Source organism: Schistocerca gregaria, chromosome 2, assembly GCF_023897955.1.
Source record: "Schistocerca gregaria isolate iqSchGreg1 chromosome 2, iqSchGreg1.2, whole genome shotgun sequence".
Taxonomy (NCBI): domain Eukaryota; kingdom Metazoa; phylum Arthropoda; class Insecta; order Orthoptera; family Acrididae; genus Schistocerca; species Schistocerca gregaria.
The window spans coordinates 140,561,772-140,581,634 of record NC_064921.1 but is presented as its reverse complement, the minus strand read 5'-3'; the positions used below and the strand labels follow the sequence as shown (position 1 = coordinate 140,581,634).

General features: G+C 42.3%; 1 protein-coding gene across 1 annotated transcript in view; it reads right to left on the bottom strand.

Moving 5' to 3' along the window:
* The window catches only part of LOC126336521 (glypican-5-like), a 1,532,390-nt gene that overhangs the window by 9,493 nt on the left and 1,503,034 nt on the right, over positions 1-19,863 (bottom strand). The window contains exon 7 of the mRNA XM_050000310.1: positions 8,102-8,228. Within this exon, the coding sequence (XP_049856267.1) occupies positions 8,102-8,228 (127 nt within the window). The remainder of the gene's footprint in view (positions 1-8,101; positions 8,229-19,863) is intronic.

Here is a 19,863-nt window from a genome sequence, read left to right as displayed (position 1 = left end):
TACCTGAATTATTTTTATCTTCATTTCTCAGCCTATTTCAATTACTCAGTCTTAGCTCTAATCACAACAAAGATTTATGTACAGTAAGATGACAAAGTCATGGGATAGCAACATACACAAATACAGATGATAGCAGTGTCACATACACAATGTATAAAAGGACAGTGTATTGGTGGAATTATCACTTGTATTCAGGTCATTCATGTGAAAAGGTTTCAAACATGATTATGGCCATAAAATGGGAATTAACAGACTTTGAATGCAATGGTAGTTGGAGCTAGACAATGGGTCATTCAGTTTGGCAATCATTAGGGAATTCAGAGGTCCATAGTGTCAAAAGTGTGCCAGGAATACCACATTTCAGGTATTACCTCTCACCATGAGCAACGCAGTGGCCAACTGACTTAACGACAGAAAGCAGTGGCATTTGCGTAGAGTTGTCAGTATTAACAGACAAGCAACATTTTGTGACATAACTTTAGAAATCAATGTGGAACATATGATGAATGTATCCATTAGGATACAGCAGCAAAATTTTGTATTAATAGGCTATGGCAGCAGATTGCCGTTGTTAACATCGTGACATTGCCTGCAGCTCTTCTCCTCGACCCGTGACCATGTCAGCTGGACCCTAAATGACTGGAAACTGTGGTCTGGTTAAATGGGTCCTGATTTCACTTGATATGAGCTAATGGTAGGATCTGAGTGTGGCACAGATCCCACAAATCCATGGACCCAGGTTGTCAACAAGGCACTGAGCAAACTGGTGACGGCTCCATAATGGAGTGGGCTGTGTTTACGTGGATCATTGCCTGGAAATGGTTATGTTCAGCTACATTAAGACCATTTGCAGCCATTCCTGGACATCACATTCCCAAACAATGATGGAATTTTTATGAATCACAATGCACCATGTCACTGGGCCACAATTGTTCACAACTAGTTTGAAGAACATTCTTGATAATTCGAGTGAATGATTTGGCCACCCAGTTATCCAACATGAAACCCATTGAACATTTATGGGATGTGGGTGAGAGATCAGTTCATGCATCAACTCCTGCACCGGCAGCACTTTCGCAATTATGGAGGGCTGTAGAGGCAGCATGGATCAATGTTTCTGCAGGGAACATCCAATGAATTGTTCAGTCCATGTCACTACACCAGGCAAAAGGGGGTCTGACATGATATTACGAGGTATTTCATGACTTTTGTCACCTCAGTGTAATGTGATGTAGTTAGTAGGATAAGGAATTATTCACTGTTTGTCTACTTCTGATCAAATAATGTAGTGAACCAGTAAGAAATGATACATAAGGCAGAAAATTCTCCAACAATAACTGAAGTCTTCAACCTTGCTGAATGTTACTAAAATATCTAGATTCAGGTATTTTGCCACAAGATTTATTGCCAATTTTTGAGTAAACTGAAACAAGAAAATTAACAGAGATGGCTGGCCATTAAAATTACGGCACTGTGAAGGTTGGATGCAAGAAATGTCAAACTGACGTGAGAATACTACATGCAACTGCATCAAATAAACAGGAGTAATATAACCCTTCATTTGTATCTAAGAAAAGATTACACAGCAGGTTTCTCACTCAGAAATCACATTTGAATGTTGTTTGTTTATGATAAGATCATATTATGCCTGATGTAAGGAGGAGGAACATCTACTAGTTTGTGTCAAATTTAGAGTGCAACAGAATCAAGGCCTACAGAGACTGGTTTTCCATTCTGTGATATTGGTATTTGTGTATAGTCTTTCTGAGCCCATCAGTTTTACTTTTACCTGACAGTCATGGGATCCCAACCAAAATAAGCAGCAGTATCTCAGAACTATGAGCTACAATATTGATAGACTCAAACCTGCTGCAATCAAACTTGGATGCATGGTGGTAGATGTTTCCCCTTCTCTAGGCATAACACTGTCTTTTCATAACTAACCAAGATCAAAATGCAATTTCTGAATGAGAAACACATTGTTTAATCTTTCCTTGTAAACCAGCTATAGACAATGTTACTGCTGCCTGCTTTTGGTAGATGCACTGAAATGCTGATCACTAACACATATAAGCATGCCACTTCATTACAGTATGACATTTACTGCATGCTGGATGCATGATATTGTGGGTCTAAGGCTTCTGTTCAGTCCCTTTTTGATCAGTCTGGTGAGGCAGTTGAAGATAGCAGAACGAAAGCTGAAGTTTTAAATTTCGCGTTCAAGGAATCGTTAACACAGGAGAATCATACAAACATACCATCCCATATGGATGACATAGTAACAAGCATCCCTGGCATATAGAAACAACTGAAAGATTTGAAAGCAAGTAAGACACCAGGTCCAGATGGAATATCAATTGGTTTTATAAAGAGTACTCTATGGCATTGGCACCTTACCTAGCTTGCATTTGTCTTGAATCTCTCACCCAATGCAGAGTCTCAAGTGACAGGAAAAAAAGCGCAGGTGACTCCAGCATGTAACAAGGGTAAAAGAATGGAGCTGCAAATTTATACTCCAATATCCCTAGCTTTGGTTTGCTGCAGAATCATTGAACATTCTCAGTTCAAATATAATAAACTTTCTTGAGACTGAGAAGCTTATGTCCATGAATCACCATGGTTTTAAAACCATCGGTCATGTGAAACTCAGCTCACCATTTACTCCCATGATATGCTGCAAACAGGATGAAGGGCAACAGGCAGCTTCCACATTTCTAGATTTCTGGAAATGATTTGACATGGTGCCCCATTGTAGGCTGGTAATGAAGGTACAAGCATTTGGAATAAGTTCACAGATATGTAAGTGGCTTGAAGACTTCTGAAGTAATAGAACCCAGCATGTTGTCCTTGATGGAGAGTGTTCATCAGAGACAATGGTATCATCAGGAGTGCCACGGTGAAGTGTGATAGGATTGCTATTGTTCTCTATATACATAAATGATTTGGCAGACACGGCAGGCAGCAATCGGCTGTTTTTTGCTGATGATGTGGTGGTGGAGGTGTCAGAGTTGAGTGAGTGTAGGAAGACACAAAATGAATATAATAGAGGGAAACATTCCACGTGTGAAAAATATATCTAAAAACAAAGATGATGGGACTTACCAAACAAAAGTGCTGGCAGGTCGATAGACACACAAACAAACACAAACATACACACAAAATTCTAGCTTTCACAACCCAAGGTTGCTTCTTCAGGAAAGAGGGAAGGAGAGGGAAAGACAAAAGGATGTGGGTTTTAAGGGAGAGGGTAAGGAGTCATTCCAATCCTGGGAGTGGAAAGACTTACCTTAGGGGGAAAAAAGGACAGGTGTAGACTCGCACACACACACATATCCATCTGCACATACACACCTGTGTCTGTGCATGATACAAGGCACATATCCATCTGCACATATACACCTGTGTCTGTGCATGTGCGGATCGATATGTGTGTGTGTGCGAGTGTACACCTGTCCTTTTTTCCCCCTAAGGTAAGTCTTTCGCTCCCAGGATTGGAATGACTCCTTAGCCTCTCCCTTAAAACCCACATCCTTTTGTCTTTCCCTCTCCTTCCCTCTTTCCTGAAGAAGCAACCGTTGGTTGCGAAAACTAGAATTTTATGTGTATGTTTGTGTTTGTTTGTGTGTCTATCGACCTGCCAGCGCTTTTGTTTGGTAAGTCCCATCATCTTTGTTTTTAGATATAAGGCACAAAATGACATAGACAAAATTTGTAGTCGATGAGATGAATGGCAGCTAGTGCTAAATGTGGAAAAATGTAAACTAATGTGAATGAGTATGAAAAACAAACCTGTAATGTTCAGATACAGTACTACATGTCTTGCTTGACACAATCAAATAGTTTAAATATCTGGGCATGCCATTGCAAAGTGATTTGAAGTGACATGAGTATGTGAGAACTATCGTAGGCAATGTGATTAGTCGACTTCAGTTTATCAGCAGAATTTTTGGGAAGTTTGGTTCATCTGTAAAGGAGACTGCACATAGGAAGACGGTGCAACCTATTCATGAGTGCTGCTTGAGTGTTTGGGCCTCATATCAGGTCAGATTGAAGAAAGAGATCAAAGCAGTTCAGAGTCGGACTGCTAGATTTGTTACCGGTAGGTTCGAACAACATGTAAATTTTATGGAGATAATTGGGGAACTCAAATGGGAATCCCTGGAAGGAAGGCATTGTTCTTTTTAAGGAACACTATTGAGGAAATTTGGAGAACTGGCATTTGAAGCTTAGTGCCAAACAGTTCTCCTGCCACAAACATACGCTGTGCACAGTGACCACAAAGATAAGAGAAATTAGGGCTCATGTGGAGGCATGTAGACAGCTATTTTTCCCTTGCTCTATTTGTGAGTGGAACAGGAAAGGAAATAGCTAGTAGTGGTACAGGGTACCCTCCAACACATACTGTACAGTGGCTTGCGGAGTGTTTATATGGTCGTAGGTGTAGATGGCTAGCAGGGTATTTTGCAAATCACCATTACCTTATATCTTACAGAATCAAATTGTGGGCTAACTCCTCATTTAGACAAAAAATATTCATCAATCAAAAGAAAAATCATTGGAATTGTGTGTGGGGGTTAACACAGAAACATTTTGTACATATTAAACATTTTGTGGCTGTGCACTCAGCAACCGCGTATGCAATTACATAAAATGTAACAGTCAGCCAAGCTGTTGCACACAACTTAAAAAAAAAAAAAACAACAAAAAAACAAAAAACCATTTGCCAGGTACTGGTAGTTCTAAGACTATCTTTATCAGAATGGTAAAAGTTAAATGAAATCACAAAATAACTTTTTAATTTCAGCAACAATGGTGTCATCAAATGGAGCACAAACATGTCATTTGATGATAGCATTGTTGCTGAAATTTAAAAGTTTTTATGTGATTTCATGTAACTTTTACCATTCTGATAAATATAGTCTTAGAACTGTTGATACCTGGCAAATGTGTTTTTTTAAGTTGTTTGCAACTTTGCAACTGGTTGCACATTTTATACAATTTTGTACATCCCTAAATCAGCATGCAACTATATTTATGTGCTGGTTTAGGGGTACATACAATAGTATAAGATGCATATTTCAACATAAATGCAGATGTGAGACAAACCTTCAGGTTGTGCTATTGTGTTTGACCATGAATGGCAACTGTGAAATGTCTTCAATATGTCACAAGTATCAATCATGGTCAGAACAGTGTTCTGTGTAGTTGTGAGTGCATTATGTCTGAGCTGCAAATGTTGGCAGATTGTTGGTGCTTATATGGTGGGTGCTTCCATAAACATGGTAGCTAATATTTTTAATGCTTCAAGAGGCGCTGTATTTATATTTCATATGGGGAAAGTGAAAAAAGATCATTGACTGAGTCACAGCATTGGTGGAAATGTGTGTTGAGTGATTGTGACTGATGGTCATTGATGATGATTGTGACAAAAACAAGAGGACAACAGTCACTGCAGAGCTGAATGTAGCACTCGTAAACCCTATCAGCATCAAAATAATTTGATGGGAGAGCTCCAGAAGCAGGGAATTGCAGGTGAGTTCACCACTGATTCAAATGGCTGAACAGGAAAATGTGGTGCTGAAACCATAAAATCTTTGCTCTGTAGCAATGGAAGAAAGTCATTTGCTCAGATGCATCTTGTTTTACATTATTTACAACTTCTGTTCATGGTGGGGGTTCGATGATGGTTTAGGCAACCATATCATAGCAATGCATGGGTCCCATCATTACTCTGCAAGGTCACATTACTGACAAGGTTTATGTGACCACTTTTGCTGATCAGGTCCACTCCATGCTACAGGCCATGTTTGTTCCCCAACAATGACGCTGTGTTCCACTATGAAAAGACCCGTGTTCACACAGCTCACACTGTCCAGGGCAGATTTTATGAGGAAAAGGATGATTTTTTGCATTTTCCTGGCCAGCACAGCTGTCAGACCTCAAAGTGATTGAGCCATTGTCACCTACTTTGGAATGAAAAGTACATAATCACTATCCATCTCCATCACCATTATCTGAACATGCTACAATACTGCAGGAAGAATGGTATAAGATTCCCTTGAAAACACACAGGAACTGTATTTATCCATTCTGAGATGACTGGAAGCTATTTTGAATGCCAATGGGTGATTCTGGTGTTTCCATATGCTTGTCCAATCCCTGTGCATTACCCAACTTACTTGAAAGAAGGCTTAGCATTATTTGTTGATGACATTGTATAGTGGTGGAACAAAAACATAATAGAATACCTACTACAAAGAAACACACATTACATCAGCAAACTAGAAAACTGGTACAGTCTGTGGCCCATAGAACCTAATGCCTAAAAATGTCAGTTTGTCATTGTAACACAGTATGCCATTTGCACAGTCGTCGTAAAGGTGAAAGGCCAACACACCCCATATTAATGTCCGCCAACAGAAGATCAGATAAACTTTACAAGCAATAAAAAACGAACACCAGAAGTAAAGTAAAAGTAAAATTTTTGGAGCAAGAACTAGCTCTAGAAACAAAACCATTTATCTTAAGCTATACATACAGCTATGGATACTATTTTACTATGGAAGCCTCATGTAGACATCTTAGGAAAAACAAGATGATAACTGGGACATATATATAGGATGAAAGAACATTAGCATTGCATTAAGTGTAGGAAAGGATGGGAAACAACTGAATTTATGTGTAATAGTTTTCTTTGTGTGTCGACAATCTGAACTGCCTTGCCCTCATTAACCTTGAACCGAGTCTTAAGTTTATCAGTAATGAAAATTCCTCCAAGTATCGAAGGAATATTCCATAAATATTACAAAAGAAGGAGCAATATGTGAAATTTTCTACTATATGTCCAAGATACATATTTCAGATGATATGAATGATTTTGTGTGAGGATGATAATGAAATAAACTGTTTGTTGTTAATTAATTAACATAACCTAAATGATTATTACTATTGTCAAACTTCTATAGCCTATGTTAATATTATTATTTAATTAATGTTTCATTACCAAGAGAGACAACTGACATTAAAATTCCAGTATTGCAGCAATGTTTTGTATTAATATGTGCTAGTTATCTTCACATCACTTAGATGCCCAAAATTATGTTTTGTGAGTTAATACTTATTTAGTATACATAAAACAAATTCAAATTGGTTCATCCACTGGTGATATCTACATATCAAAATGGGAATTAATTTCTGATCCATGTCATGACAGCTTGAAGAGGAGTTTGAGATGGGGTCAGTATACAATTTAACGCAAAAATATCCTCAGAGCGACCTGGCAAAAAAGTGCTGAATCTTAAATTTGCGTTGAATGTACAAAGTATCTTATCATAAACTTGGCAAAGCTAAAGAAATCTACAGTGGAAGAAAAGTACATGAATATTGAGGTAAATGACTCATTTTCCAACCAATTTGTATCTGTAAGTGAACTGTTTACTTCTCTTCCTTCTTTCAGCATGTTGTTGCATGTGCAACCCTTCATTTATATCAAACTTAGTAAATCATGCTATTATGTTAAATTAACAGTCAGGACAGCTGCAGGAATAAATTAACTAGGAAGTCCTTACTGAACAAAAAAAAACTATACAATGGCTGTAGTGGCACAACAGTTGTCAACGCAATCTTGTGCTAGTATACTAACACGCAAATTATTGTACAGATGAAATTAATGGAGATTTGTATTTTATGTGTAGAAGGGAGTTTTCTGACCAACAGTTTAGCCAAATACATAAAAGTCAGCACAGGCAAAAATACAGAGAACAGAGATATCTGAAACATTTGCAGATGAATCAGTTTTCATGTTAGAACTAGGATACCCCTGAAAATTGTGCCAGATTGAATATGATCTGGAAATATTTTTCTACCACAGGTTGAATTCAAAGTACACATAAAATGGGAGTAAAATGAGAAGTTTGACAACTTTTAACTATGGAGGTTAAAGCACATGAAAACACATGAGGCTAAATGATTTTACAGTGTTTGTACATTTTTATCAAAAAGGTAATATGTTTTATCAGAACAATACAGCAGCTTTTCAAATCATATGTATATCTACATGGAAAGTAAGTGGACTGTTCAACTTGATGGAAAAAAACAATACCTGCTTTATATGCCTCAGTTTGTCACTGAGCTCGGCAATTCGTGCATCGGGGTTGTATGGTGTCCATGTCAGTTCAGGGTTATACTTCTGTGCAGTCACACTTGAAGCCACCACAGTTTTTGTGTACCTGTTAATCAAAATAAACAAAGAAGACTTAGGTCAACAACCAAAAAAGTAACAGATGAATTTGTAATATATGTACCCACAGAGAAAAATCATTTTTAATTTCATCAATACTTAATGAAACATGTGAATATTAGTGACAACTGACAAAAAGTCATTCATGGGATAATTTAAACTGCTAGAAAAATATGGTCTGCCTGATGTGCTAAACCACAGTCTCATATTAAATTACCAACTTTACCTTAATTTTTCTCTAAAGTGTGAGAGGAAAAAAGAATATAGGATGCCATGCCAGATCTTATAGGACTAAAACTAGTGCACTGAACAACAAAGGACAGGATTTTCAATTTATGTTCATGACTTTATTATTACACAGTACGCCATTTTCACAGTCGTCGTAAAGGTGAAAGGTCGACACACCCCATATTAATGTCCACCAACAGAAGACCAGATAGTTCCCATAGGCACTACAGAGATAACATCACACAAATTACAGTGCACACACCCGCATCGAAACTATCCACCTTTCTGTACACCATGTGTGAATGAAAGAGCTAGAAACCATAGTATGTGAAGCAATGGTGAGTACCTTCCAGCAACCATATGTTTAATGGTAGTTTGCAGAGCGTGAATATAGTAGCAGAATGTTGATACATACTTTTATTTTTCTGGCAAGTTCCACATTTTCGAGAATCACTGTGGTTCTACAGGGCGAGCAGCGTGTCTAATCTAATGTGAGTCTGCAGTGCTGCAAATGGAGACAATGAGAAAGTATTAATTTTGAGAGTAGAATTTTAAAAGAAATCCTTGGCTTTGTGTGAAATATAAATGACTGGTGATGAAGAATAAGCAAATACTTTATGGGGTGATGGAACAACCAATCATTGCCTGAAAACAAAGATAACAGACAACAATGGCCAAATGATGTAGCTCATATGCCTGAACACGCTGCGGTGGCATAACACCAGAGGGAACACATTCACTTATCATACTCTAGAAGATACTGGTGTATTGGGTGGTGAATGACCAATAGACCAATTGTATTTGGAATCTAAGATAAATGGATGCACAAAATTCAGAAGCAGAGTCATGGAAACAGATTTTAAGGCAAGCTATCGATGTTCAAGGAAAATGAATAAAACTATGTACACTACACAAAAAATTGGCCTCCCACAGGAGATATCACACAGGCCTCTATCCTCAATAAAGACATTGTTTGGTGAAGAAGAGTTTCCACAAATTTCCAGGTATGCCATATCCCAGCCTAAGCCACTCACTGGTCATTAAATTGGCCATATGTAGCAAATTACAGGGATATTGATTGCTAAATTTCACCGTCTGTTGTAGATAGTCACCGGCCAGTGCGTCCGAGTGGTTCTAGGCACTACAGTCTGGAACTGCGCAACTGCTACAGTTGCTGGTTCAAATCCTGCCTCAGGAACGGATGTGTGTGATGTCCTTAGGTTAGTTAGGTTTAAGTAGTTCTAAGTTCTAGGGGACTGATGACATCAGATGTTAAGTCCCATAGTGCTCACAGCCATTTGAACCATTTTTTGCAGCTAGTCCGAGACATTTAATATGGGTCTTTAAAGTCAGTACCGCCATTAGACTGTTGGTTATTTGCAGTGTTACATTTACACTTACACGATCATGATTTCGGCTTCAAAGTGCCATTATCAAGTGTTTTAAGTGTTATACAGCCAGTTAATGGCACTTTGAAGCCGAAATCATGATCGTGTAAGTGTGAATGTAACACTGCAAATGAACAACAATCTAATGGCGGTACTGACTTTAAAGAAGTATATTGTGACTGTGGCCACGTATTATGAAAAAAATATTTGATATGGGATTAAGATAAGGTGATTTGTCGAGGTGCAGTGGGGTACACCAGTGTTCGTCAAAACAGTAATGTATGTGAGCAGCCTTGTGTACACATTTATTTCCATGTTGAAAGCTGGAAGAGTCCACATTATACTCTTCATGAATTTAAGAGAAAAAGGAACGATAATTTTTCACTGCGAGTGCAGAAATAAACATCCCGGTTCATGCTCGCAGTAACATGAATGAGCTGTATCTAGTCATAGCACGAAAAACATGCAGTGGGTTAAATACTGCAACGAACTGATGGTGCACTTGATGCTTTGCATCATTTGAAAACCAGCAACATTGTGACTCGTCGAACAACGTTACAAGTCCCCAGTCAGATATTGTCCATTTTCTGTGTTGTTTGGCCCAGTGAAGACTTGCAGCTTTTACATGATGCTCTGAACGATGGCCTTCTGCGAGGTACCTGATTTCAGATGTCTCCAGCGTACAGTTCCCTTCACAATGTTGGCTCAGAAACTGACTGAGATGGACCTGCATTCACAGACGGCAGCAATTCCTGGTGGGTTTGAAACCATCTGTCATTCACAAGATGACTCACTCGTCTGCCTTCCCTGTCGGTTACAATCCGTTTTACGGCCTGTCCTCTTAACCTGTGTTTCATAGCTGTTTGTGGTACACGCTGGACAGTCGGCATTGATACACCAACAAAAACGGCAACTTCGTTCATGGCATGGACATTTGCACATGGCAAACACGATAGCTCCTTTCTGTCAGGTCCCCATGTCTACCCATCTTGATGCGCTGGTCCCATAAAACTGAGTGGTGTGTACACACACACGCATTTCACTGCCATAATTTGTCAGAAGTGGAGGGTCAGGATGTTAGTTCTACACCGTCTACAGCACTCCAAAGCCAGGAGGATTTGGTCCGGTGAGCTTACAAGTTCACTTCTGAGCTACTCTATCTGGTCACAGAACAGAATAGGTAAACGAAAGCTCTTCATCGCCATTTTCAGCGGACCGCAGTAGGAGAGGAGCTGCTAGTGAAAACAGAGCGCTTGGCAGAAGAGAGACACTCTCATTAAAATGAGCCAAAATGGCTGCGGTGAGGTGGCTGCAGCGCGCAGCTGGTCTCTGGTGCTGGCATCGAGGCGGCAGCTCTAATGAAGAGTAACAGGGCCGCGAGTAGGGTGCTGTCCACTTCCCCTCCCCCTCTCTCCACCCCTCCCCACCCACACCTGCAGGTTATTAATGTTTCAGGCGCGGAAACTCTGGCTGTCTCCCGTCCTGCAGAGAAGTCCACCTGTTTTTAGAAAGAGGCTGTGAGGATTGTGCTGTCGCATATACCATGTTGATGACAGCTCACTGACTAAGCGAATATGCTGGGATGCCACAAATGGGAAGTATTACTTTATGAATAGCATGAACAAACGGTGCCAGTCTGATAGTACAGTATTTTTGATAAATGTAAACTCTCACGACGGGGAATTTTAGCAGTCTTTGCTTCAGTATTTGCATGCCTGTAAGAAACGTTGATTAAAATTTCACTCTAATGCGAGCTTATTTTCAGTACAGAAAAATCAGTTCCTAAAGTGAATAACAGTATGATTACGTGGCAGATATTAGGTGCATATAAAATTGCTGGAACTTTTTAGGCGGAGATTGCAACACAACATGCCCACAAGATGTGCTCTAACAGCTTAGCGCCACCTTCCAGACTTTGAGAAAGGTCACATCATTGGCACGAGGTAGATTGGTTGGTTAATCTTGTTTAGTGGATCAAACAGTGAGGTCATCGGTTCCGTTGGATTAGGGAATGATGGGGAAGGAAGTCGGCCGTGCCCTTTCAAAGGAACCATCCTGGCATTTGCCTGAAGCGATGTAGGGAAATTACGGAAAACCTAAAACAGGATGGCCGGACGCTGGTTTGACCTGTAGTCTGAATGTGAGTCCAGAGTGCTAACCACTGTGCCCTCTCGCACACCATCTCTTTCGGTACGAGATGGAGGAGGGGGGGAGGGGGGGGGGGACGGGGGTTGGGGGGGGGGGTTGTCTCATACCGACACACGGAACAGACAGTTAACTGCACCGTAATGACCGCACAACGATTGGTGAGGAGACAGACTTACGATAACAGTGTGGCAAGAGGACTTGGCGTGAGTCTTTCCAGAGGGACTGCACAATGAGAAGACCCTAGTAATTTTCGACTGGCTCTGGCGATTAGGCTTATGACAACAGCTGAACTCTTGGTAGAGATCACAGGCAGAGTGCTGCCACGAACAGTCGGGAACAGATTACTGGAATTACTTCCAAATTAATTCGCTGAATGCGACTAACTTGGCTTCTGCTGTGGTACAGATGTACTACCTATTGGTGACATATAAAAATGTGTTCTAGACCGGGACTTGAACAAGGATTGTCCGCTTATCGCGAACGGTCGGCTTAACCATTACCTTCTGCTACCCTTGCATAAAATGGTTAAGGTCAGCGATCGCGATAAGCGGAAAATCCAGGTTCGAGTTCCAGTGCGGCAAAAATTTTCACATGTCACCAGCGAGTAATACAATTATATCTAAACAGCGGAAGCCAAGTTATTCGCATTCAGTGAATTTATTTCCAAGTAATTTCGGACGGCTGTCTATCGCCAACCATGTCTGTTCATACAGACATGCAGTGTAAAGATTACTCGAAGCTGGATTGAGATCTCGAGTTGCCAAGAATCACTTACCGCTCACTGCGTCCCACAGGGACTTGTGCGGTCTGGAACCAGGGTCAACTGGGGCACTGAGTGGCATTCTGTGGTGCTCAGCGATGAGTCTCGCTTCTGTTTGTGGCGGTAAGATCAAAGCCACGTGTCCGTAGACGACCTGGTGGAGGGTCGCAGGAAGCAGCGATTCTCTTGTCCCTTACCTCTTCAGTTCCTGGAATCATGACGTGGGGAGCTACTGGATATGGCATGAGGAGAGATTTAGTACCTGTTGTAGGAGGCTTAATGCTAGCCACTTCGTGTTACGAAAGGTAAATCTTGTTGTCATACCTTCCTCGACCAGGGTTGCAAATGGCATGTTTCAGCAAGACAATGCAAGACCCCACAATTCAGTTCACGTGACAAACATCTTGAGCAATGTGTGGAGCCTTGGAGCTCCCCTGATTAGTCACCCTTAGGGCGGTAATTTTCAACTTGGGGGTAAGTACTCCCTGAGGGGGAAAATGAAATTTTCTGAGGGGTAAAAACAAAACGTTCATTTGTGTTTAGGTCACGAAACTGCATTATTTTTAAAAGATCTTTACTAGTGTCACTATTTATAACGACACTTTTTTATTTTCAAATACTAGAGTCAACGCTTGATACAAAGTGGCGGGCCTTCCAGTTTGTGAGACGAATGTATGAACATCTTCCTCACATGGTCCATACACTACAAACACACTTTGTACCATGCATCTATGACAGTAAAATTGCGGTGTTCAAACAAAAACATGCGAAACAACACTGTGGATTTAGGAAATCTTTGTTCAAAAGTAACCACCAGCGGATTCTCAAGCTGCTGCCATTTGAACTTGGTCGTTACACTTTGTGTGACATTGGTGACGTGAGGACCCGCATCATCGTGGTGCTGGGTCTCTCCAACCTTGGACCACCCTTTCTCGCCGCGATTTTTAAATTACGCGAAGCTCACTATTCTTCGCAATGCTATGCAATGTCGCTTATTGAGAAGCTTTCATTGGAATATCTGAATACACGAAATAAAAGGGAAAGCGAACGTTTCAACTGGCACTACTTCTGTTAGTGGTCACCTCCTGGTACCATTTCTACACTGTATAAAACATTACAAAGCAACTAGTGTGCTCTTTTAATGGGACGACTAATATTTTTTTCAGTGTAGCTACCACATATTGAAAACGACAATTGTAAGAGAGGAAATATAGTTGCGTGGTCAATAATTGTGTCAAATCGGAAAGAAACATATTTTGCAAGACGTTTCTTAAATTAACCCTGGACTTCGTTTATCGAAGAATTTTCTGCTTTCTGTTCCAACTGCAGATAAAAATCAACTCGCCTTTCTTAACGTAACAAAATTGACAGATATGAATTTAATTTCAGGAGAACGGAGCTGCTGTTTACAATATACACTAATTATCCTCTGACTAACGTTGCCGGCCGGGGAGGCCGAGCGGTTCTAGGCGCTACAGTCTGGAACCACGCGACCGCTACGGTCGCAGTTAGAATCCTGCCTCGGGCATGGATATGTGTGATGTCCGTGGGTTAGTTAGGTTTAAGTAGTTCTAAGTTGTAGGGGACGGATGACCTCAGAAGTTAAGTCCCATAGTGCTCAGAGCCTTTTGATTAACGTCGGAGGCTGCATGAGGCTATTTGCGGACGATGCTGTTGTGAATTGGATGTTACAACGCCAGAGGGCTGTGGCGAAATACAGGAAGACATGTATAGGATCGACGGTTGATGCAGGGGCTGGCAGTTGTCTCTCAAAGTAAATAAATGTAACGTGTTGCGAATAAACGCGTGACGAGATGAGCTACTATTCGATTACACTATTGCCGACAAGTCATGGTAACAGTAACTAACATAAAGTAACTGGGAGCTACATCTAGAGCGACCTATGTAATGACCACATAATGCAAATTGTAGGAAAAATCGATGCCGGGCTGAGTTTCATTGGGAAAATTTAAGGAAATGAAATTCATCCACGAAAGAAGAGGCAGATGAACGAAGAGGGGCGCGTTTCGTCACGGGATGGGTTAGTCGGTGTGAGAGCGTTGTGGAGCAAGTGCTAACAATAGAGGTGTTTGTGTTGTTGCAGAGACATTATAAATGGAGAAATCCAAATTGTTGCTATGTTTAAAGTATTTAGAGCTTCATTGTTTATTGTTTGCGATTGGCCCATTTCGGCTACAGTGCCATTTTCTAGTTGCCTGAGAATAATTCGCGATTTCATTAACCTTTGTTTCGATTCTTACGTAATTGACTTACTATTACTACGTAAGTCAATTACTTACGTAATTGACTTACTATTGACAATATTCGATGTTTAAACAAATGGCTCTGTGCACTATGGGACTTAACATCTGAGGTCATCAGTCCCCTAGACTTAGAGCTACTTAAACCTAAGGACATCACACACAGAAATGCCCGAGGCAGGATTCAAACCTGCGACCGTAGCAGTCGCGCGGCTCCGGACTGAAGCGCCAAGAACCGCTAGGCCACCGCGGACGGCGATGTTTAAACGAAAGTACTTACGTCTAGATGATTTTGAGGTCGATAAAAACACAAACTCTATGTTGAAAAATTTATTGATGGTCTATATATACACTACTGGCCATTAAAATTGCTACACCAAGAAGAAGTGCAGATGATACACGGGTATTCATTGGACAAGCCTATTATACTAGAACTGACATGTGATTACATGTCACAATACGCCAGTCACTTCTCTTGATGAAGTGTGGTATCGTGTTGAAGCTGTATCGGCAGCTGTACACGCTATCCAGGCTCTGTTTGACTCAATGCCCAGGCATATTAAGGCCGTTATTACGGCCAAAGGTGGTTGTTCCGGGTACTGATTTCGCAGGATCTATGCACCCAAACTGCATGAAAATGCAATCACATGTCAGTTCTAGCATAATACATTTGTCCAATGAATACCCGTTTATCATCTGCATTTCTTCTTGGTGTGTAGCAATTTTAATGGCTAGTAGTGTAATTTGTTTTCCAGCCTAAATCGATTCCACATTAACGCTTTATCATGTCTACCAATTTTCACTGACGTACGACCTAGTAGCTTGACAACCCGGGACAAACACCACTCCGTTCAAAAGTTTCATCTCCTTTTCACGCTACCACTCATGTCATTATGCATCGATAATATCGACGTCACGTGTGGGAAACCTAGTTCTGACGACCGTTGACTGGACACCAGTTATTTATGCGAGATGCCACACACGCGGCAGCAGCTGGCAGCCAGAGTGAGCCCTACACACTTTTGCCGCATCGCTCCACGCGGTGCTGCGAAAGCCGGGCGCGCACCCAGGCGGGCAGCTGTGCCCGGGAGTATTTAGCGTGTGATGAAATTGTAGCGCGGGGTTAATGCCTGCTAACCTCGTTACGCCGGACGCCCCGCCCAGTTAGCCAGAGTCGCTCCCCTTCTCACGGTCGGTGTGCGCCGCCAGTGCCGCTGGACTTGTTTATTATGCGCGCATGTTTGTGTCCGTGCCGGTTCGTACTATACGTCTGTGAGCGGGCTTCTCGTTATCAATTTGGGTACGCAACTACCACTCTCTCTGTGTGTGACTGTATAATGCGTTAACTTGCTACACCGTTCATTACTGTCCAAGCTTCAAAATTCGTGCGTCAGCTCTCAGAGCACGTGTTTCCCTTCGCAGTACTATTTCTATGCGCCGTTTTGTGAGCACCCCTCGTCAACATCTTTACCCGGCAAGCCATTGTACGGTATGTGGAGGAGAATACATCTCGCTACCATCTTCCCCCCCCCCCCCTAATCTGTTCCGTTTGCTGATGGGGCGTGGGGAGAACGATTGTTAATAAACGTCCGCAAGGACTCCAGTTTCACTGATCTTTTCGCGAGACGTATGTGGCGGGAAGTAATACTTTAGCAGATGCTTCGCGGAACGTACGATCGCTGAATTTCAACTGCAATCCCCAGCGTATGCGTAACGCCTCTAGACCGTATTTTAAGCAGTGAAATCAAAATCGCTGCTATGTTCAAATTACTTAGTGCTTTGTTGTTCGGTTTGCGACAGGCCTAAATGTTTTGGCCGTGTAAGCTTATCCGTTATCTACACAACTGGCCATTAAAGTTGCTACACCACGACGTGCTACAGATGAGAAATTTAACCGACAGGAAGAAGATGCTGTGTATGCAAATGATTAGCTTTTGAGAGCATTCACAAAAGATTGGCGCCGGAGGCGACACCTACAACGTGCTGACATGAGCAAAGTTTCCAACTGATTTCTCATACACAAACAGCAGTTGACCGGCGATGCTTGGTGAAACGTTGATGTGATGCCTCGTGTAAGGAGGGGAAATGTGTACCATCACGTTTCCGACTTTGATAAAGGTCGGATTGTAGCATATCGCGATTGCGGTCAACCGTGTCGCGACATTGCTGCTCGCGTTGCTCGAGATCAAAAAATGGCTCTGAGCACTATGGAACTTAACATCTTCGGTCATCAGTCCCCTAGAACTACTTAAACCTAACTAACCTAAGGACATCACACACATCCATGCCCGAGGCAGGATTCGAACCTGCGACCGTAGCAGTTCCGCGGTTCCGGACTGCAGTGCCTAGAACGGCACGGCCAAATGGTCGAGATCCAATGACTGTTAGCAGAATATGGAATCGGTGGGTTCAAGACGGTAATACGGAACGCCGTGCTGGATCCCAATGGCCTCGTATCACTAGCAGTCGAGATCAAAAAAAGCATGTGAAAGCTTACGGGACTTAACTGCTAAGGTCATCAGCCCCGAAGCTTACACACTACTTAACCTAAATTACCCTGAGGACAAACACACACACCCATGCCCGAGGGTGGATTCGAACCTCCGCCGGGATCTGCCGCACTGTCCATGACTGCAGCGCCTTGAGACCGTGCGGTTCGCCGCAGCACGTAGACGGAGGATGGTGAAGTGGGTGTAGCAGTAAAACGTCCTTGGAGGAATCGGAAACCGTGCAAATTCGACTTGCTGACTCAACAGCCTTGGCCATGACGATGGGCGACCGGGGCACCGAACAACCCAGACGGAGGGCAAACTGGGGCACTCGCAAAGTAGGAATTAAGAGCGCCGACAAATGACGCGTCGGAGCCCAGACGTGAGGCCTTAGCTGCGTCTGTAAGCCAGCCAGTGGAAAGCCACGGCTGCCGACTGCAACGCCGTGCCAGCTGGGGCGGCCGTCGCAGTTGCTGTGCACAGCCTGTCCATCGGCGCACGGCTTCCGCTGACCAGCGGAAGTAAAGTAATTTAACAGATTCGCCGCTCGCTCTGGCGCAGGCGCGTGTCGCATCCCAGTCGCGTCGCGTCGAAATTTGCGCGGTCCCATTTGAACTTGTGAAGTTACAAAAATGCGCGCTGCGCTGCGTCGCGCCGCATGCGTTATACGCGTCTCAATTTGCGCCTAGCCTTTAGGCGCTGCAGTCACGGACAGTGCGGCTGATCCCGTCGGAGTTTCGAGTCCTCCCTCGGGCATGCGTGTGTGTGTTTGTCCTTAGGATGATTTAGGTTAAGTAGAGTGTAAGCGTCGGGGATGATGAACTTAGCAGTTAAGTCCCATAAGATTTCACACACACATTTGAACATTATTTCGATGGTGCAGCCGACATTGTATTGAGATAGATTCTTACATAAGAATGCTCTGCGGATTGCAGACATTGTTTGCTACCCTCCCTTTTAGCAGCTGACACTACTCTTGATTTTGTAATTGGTATGTCGGTGAATTACTTACATGATTCCGTTTTGAATATTTTCCTGTAATACGCTCAGCCATTGCTGTCTTAAAGCAATTTTCTATTATGCCTATTGTGTTGGCAGAAGAGCCAACGCTGTGTTACGAGAGGAGGCCGAAATGTACCCTTCTTAGCTCACGCATGCTGGCGTGTGGAGGGAAGAAGTATATTGACGTGAGGTCTGGAACATGACAAGGAATTAGAATTCAGAAAGCGGGCGTAATTAGTTTGATACTTAAATTTAATCCTTTAATGATGAACGTCGCTCTTGACGGTACATGATTCACAATATCATCTGTTCAGAATACATTCTTCAAGATATGACTTCTAGTAACTGAATATGGCGCCTTGCTAGGTTGTAGCAAATGACGCAGCTGAAGGCTATGCTAAACTGTAGTTTCGGCAAATGAGGCGTATGTAGACAGTGAACCGTCGCTAGGAAAGTCGGCTGTACGACTGCGGCGAGTGCTAGGGAGTCTCTCTAGAACTGCCGTGTGGCGGCGCTCGGTCTGCAATCACTGATAGTGGCGACACGCGGGTCCGACGTATACTACCGGACCGCCGCCGATTTTAAGGCAAGTGTGGTGTCTGGCGGTGACACCACACTTATTATTCCAGATCTGATGATGGTTGTATGAACAGCTGAAACTAGTCACCATTTGATGTGTTTTTATTTGCGATAATGACTATTCAGATGGTTCAAATGGCTCTGAGCACTATGGGACTCAACTGCTGTGGTCATTAGTTCCCTAGAACTTAGAACTACTTAAACCTAACTAACCTAAGGACATCACACACATCCATGCCCGAGGCAGGATTCGAACCTGCGACCGTAGCAGTCGCACGGTTCCGGACTGCGCGCCTAGAACCGCGAGACCACCGCGGCCGGCTCATGACTATTAAAAGAGTTCCTGGAAAATGAAAAAAAAATACGTTTTGGAAGTTAGTGTTTTTATGCGGAACTGTCGCCTCAGGGTGAAGGTGCTCTCGAACTTGACGCAGTAAAGCATTTCTACTTATAAAGGCGGAATGGCAAAAATTTTGATTTGAAACTGACTTGGCTACATGTCGTTGGACCGACACACCAAATGGACGACAAAGGACGTGGCATTTAGATGAATTACCAATTAACACCAGTAGCAGTTCTGCTAACGTTTCTGCCAAAAGCCTTACAAAAAAGATTGGTATGTGTGAAAAAAAGAAACTGAGGTGCAAAGATTTTAATGTTACATCTTCGCGTCACGAGTTTAATGTCAAGAAACACACTTACATTGTAAAATTAGACCAGCAACCGCAACGAATAGGAAATCACAACAGAATGTTGTCGTAAACGATAC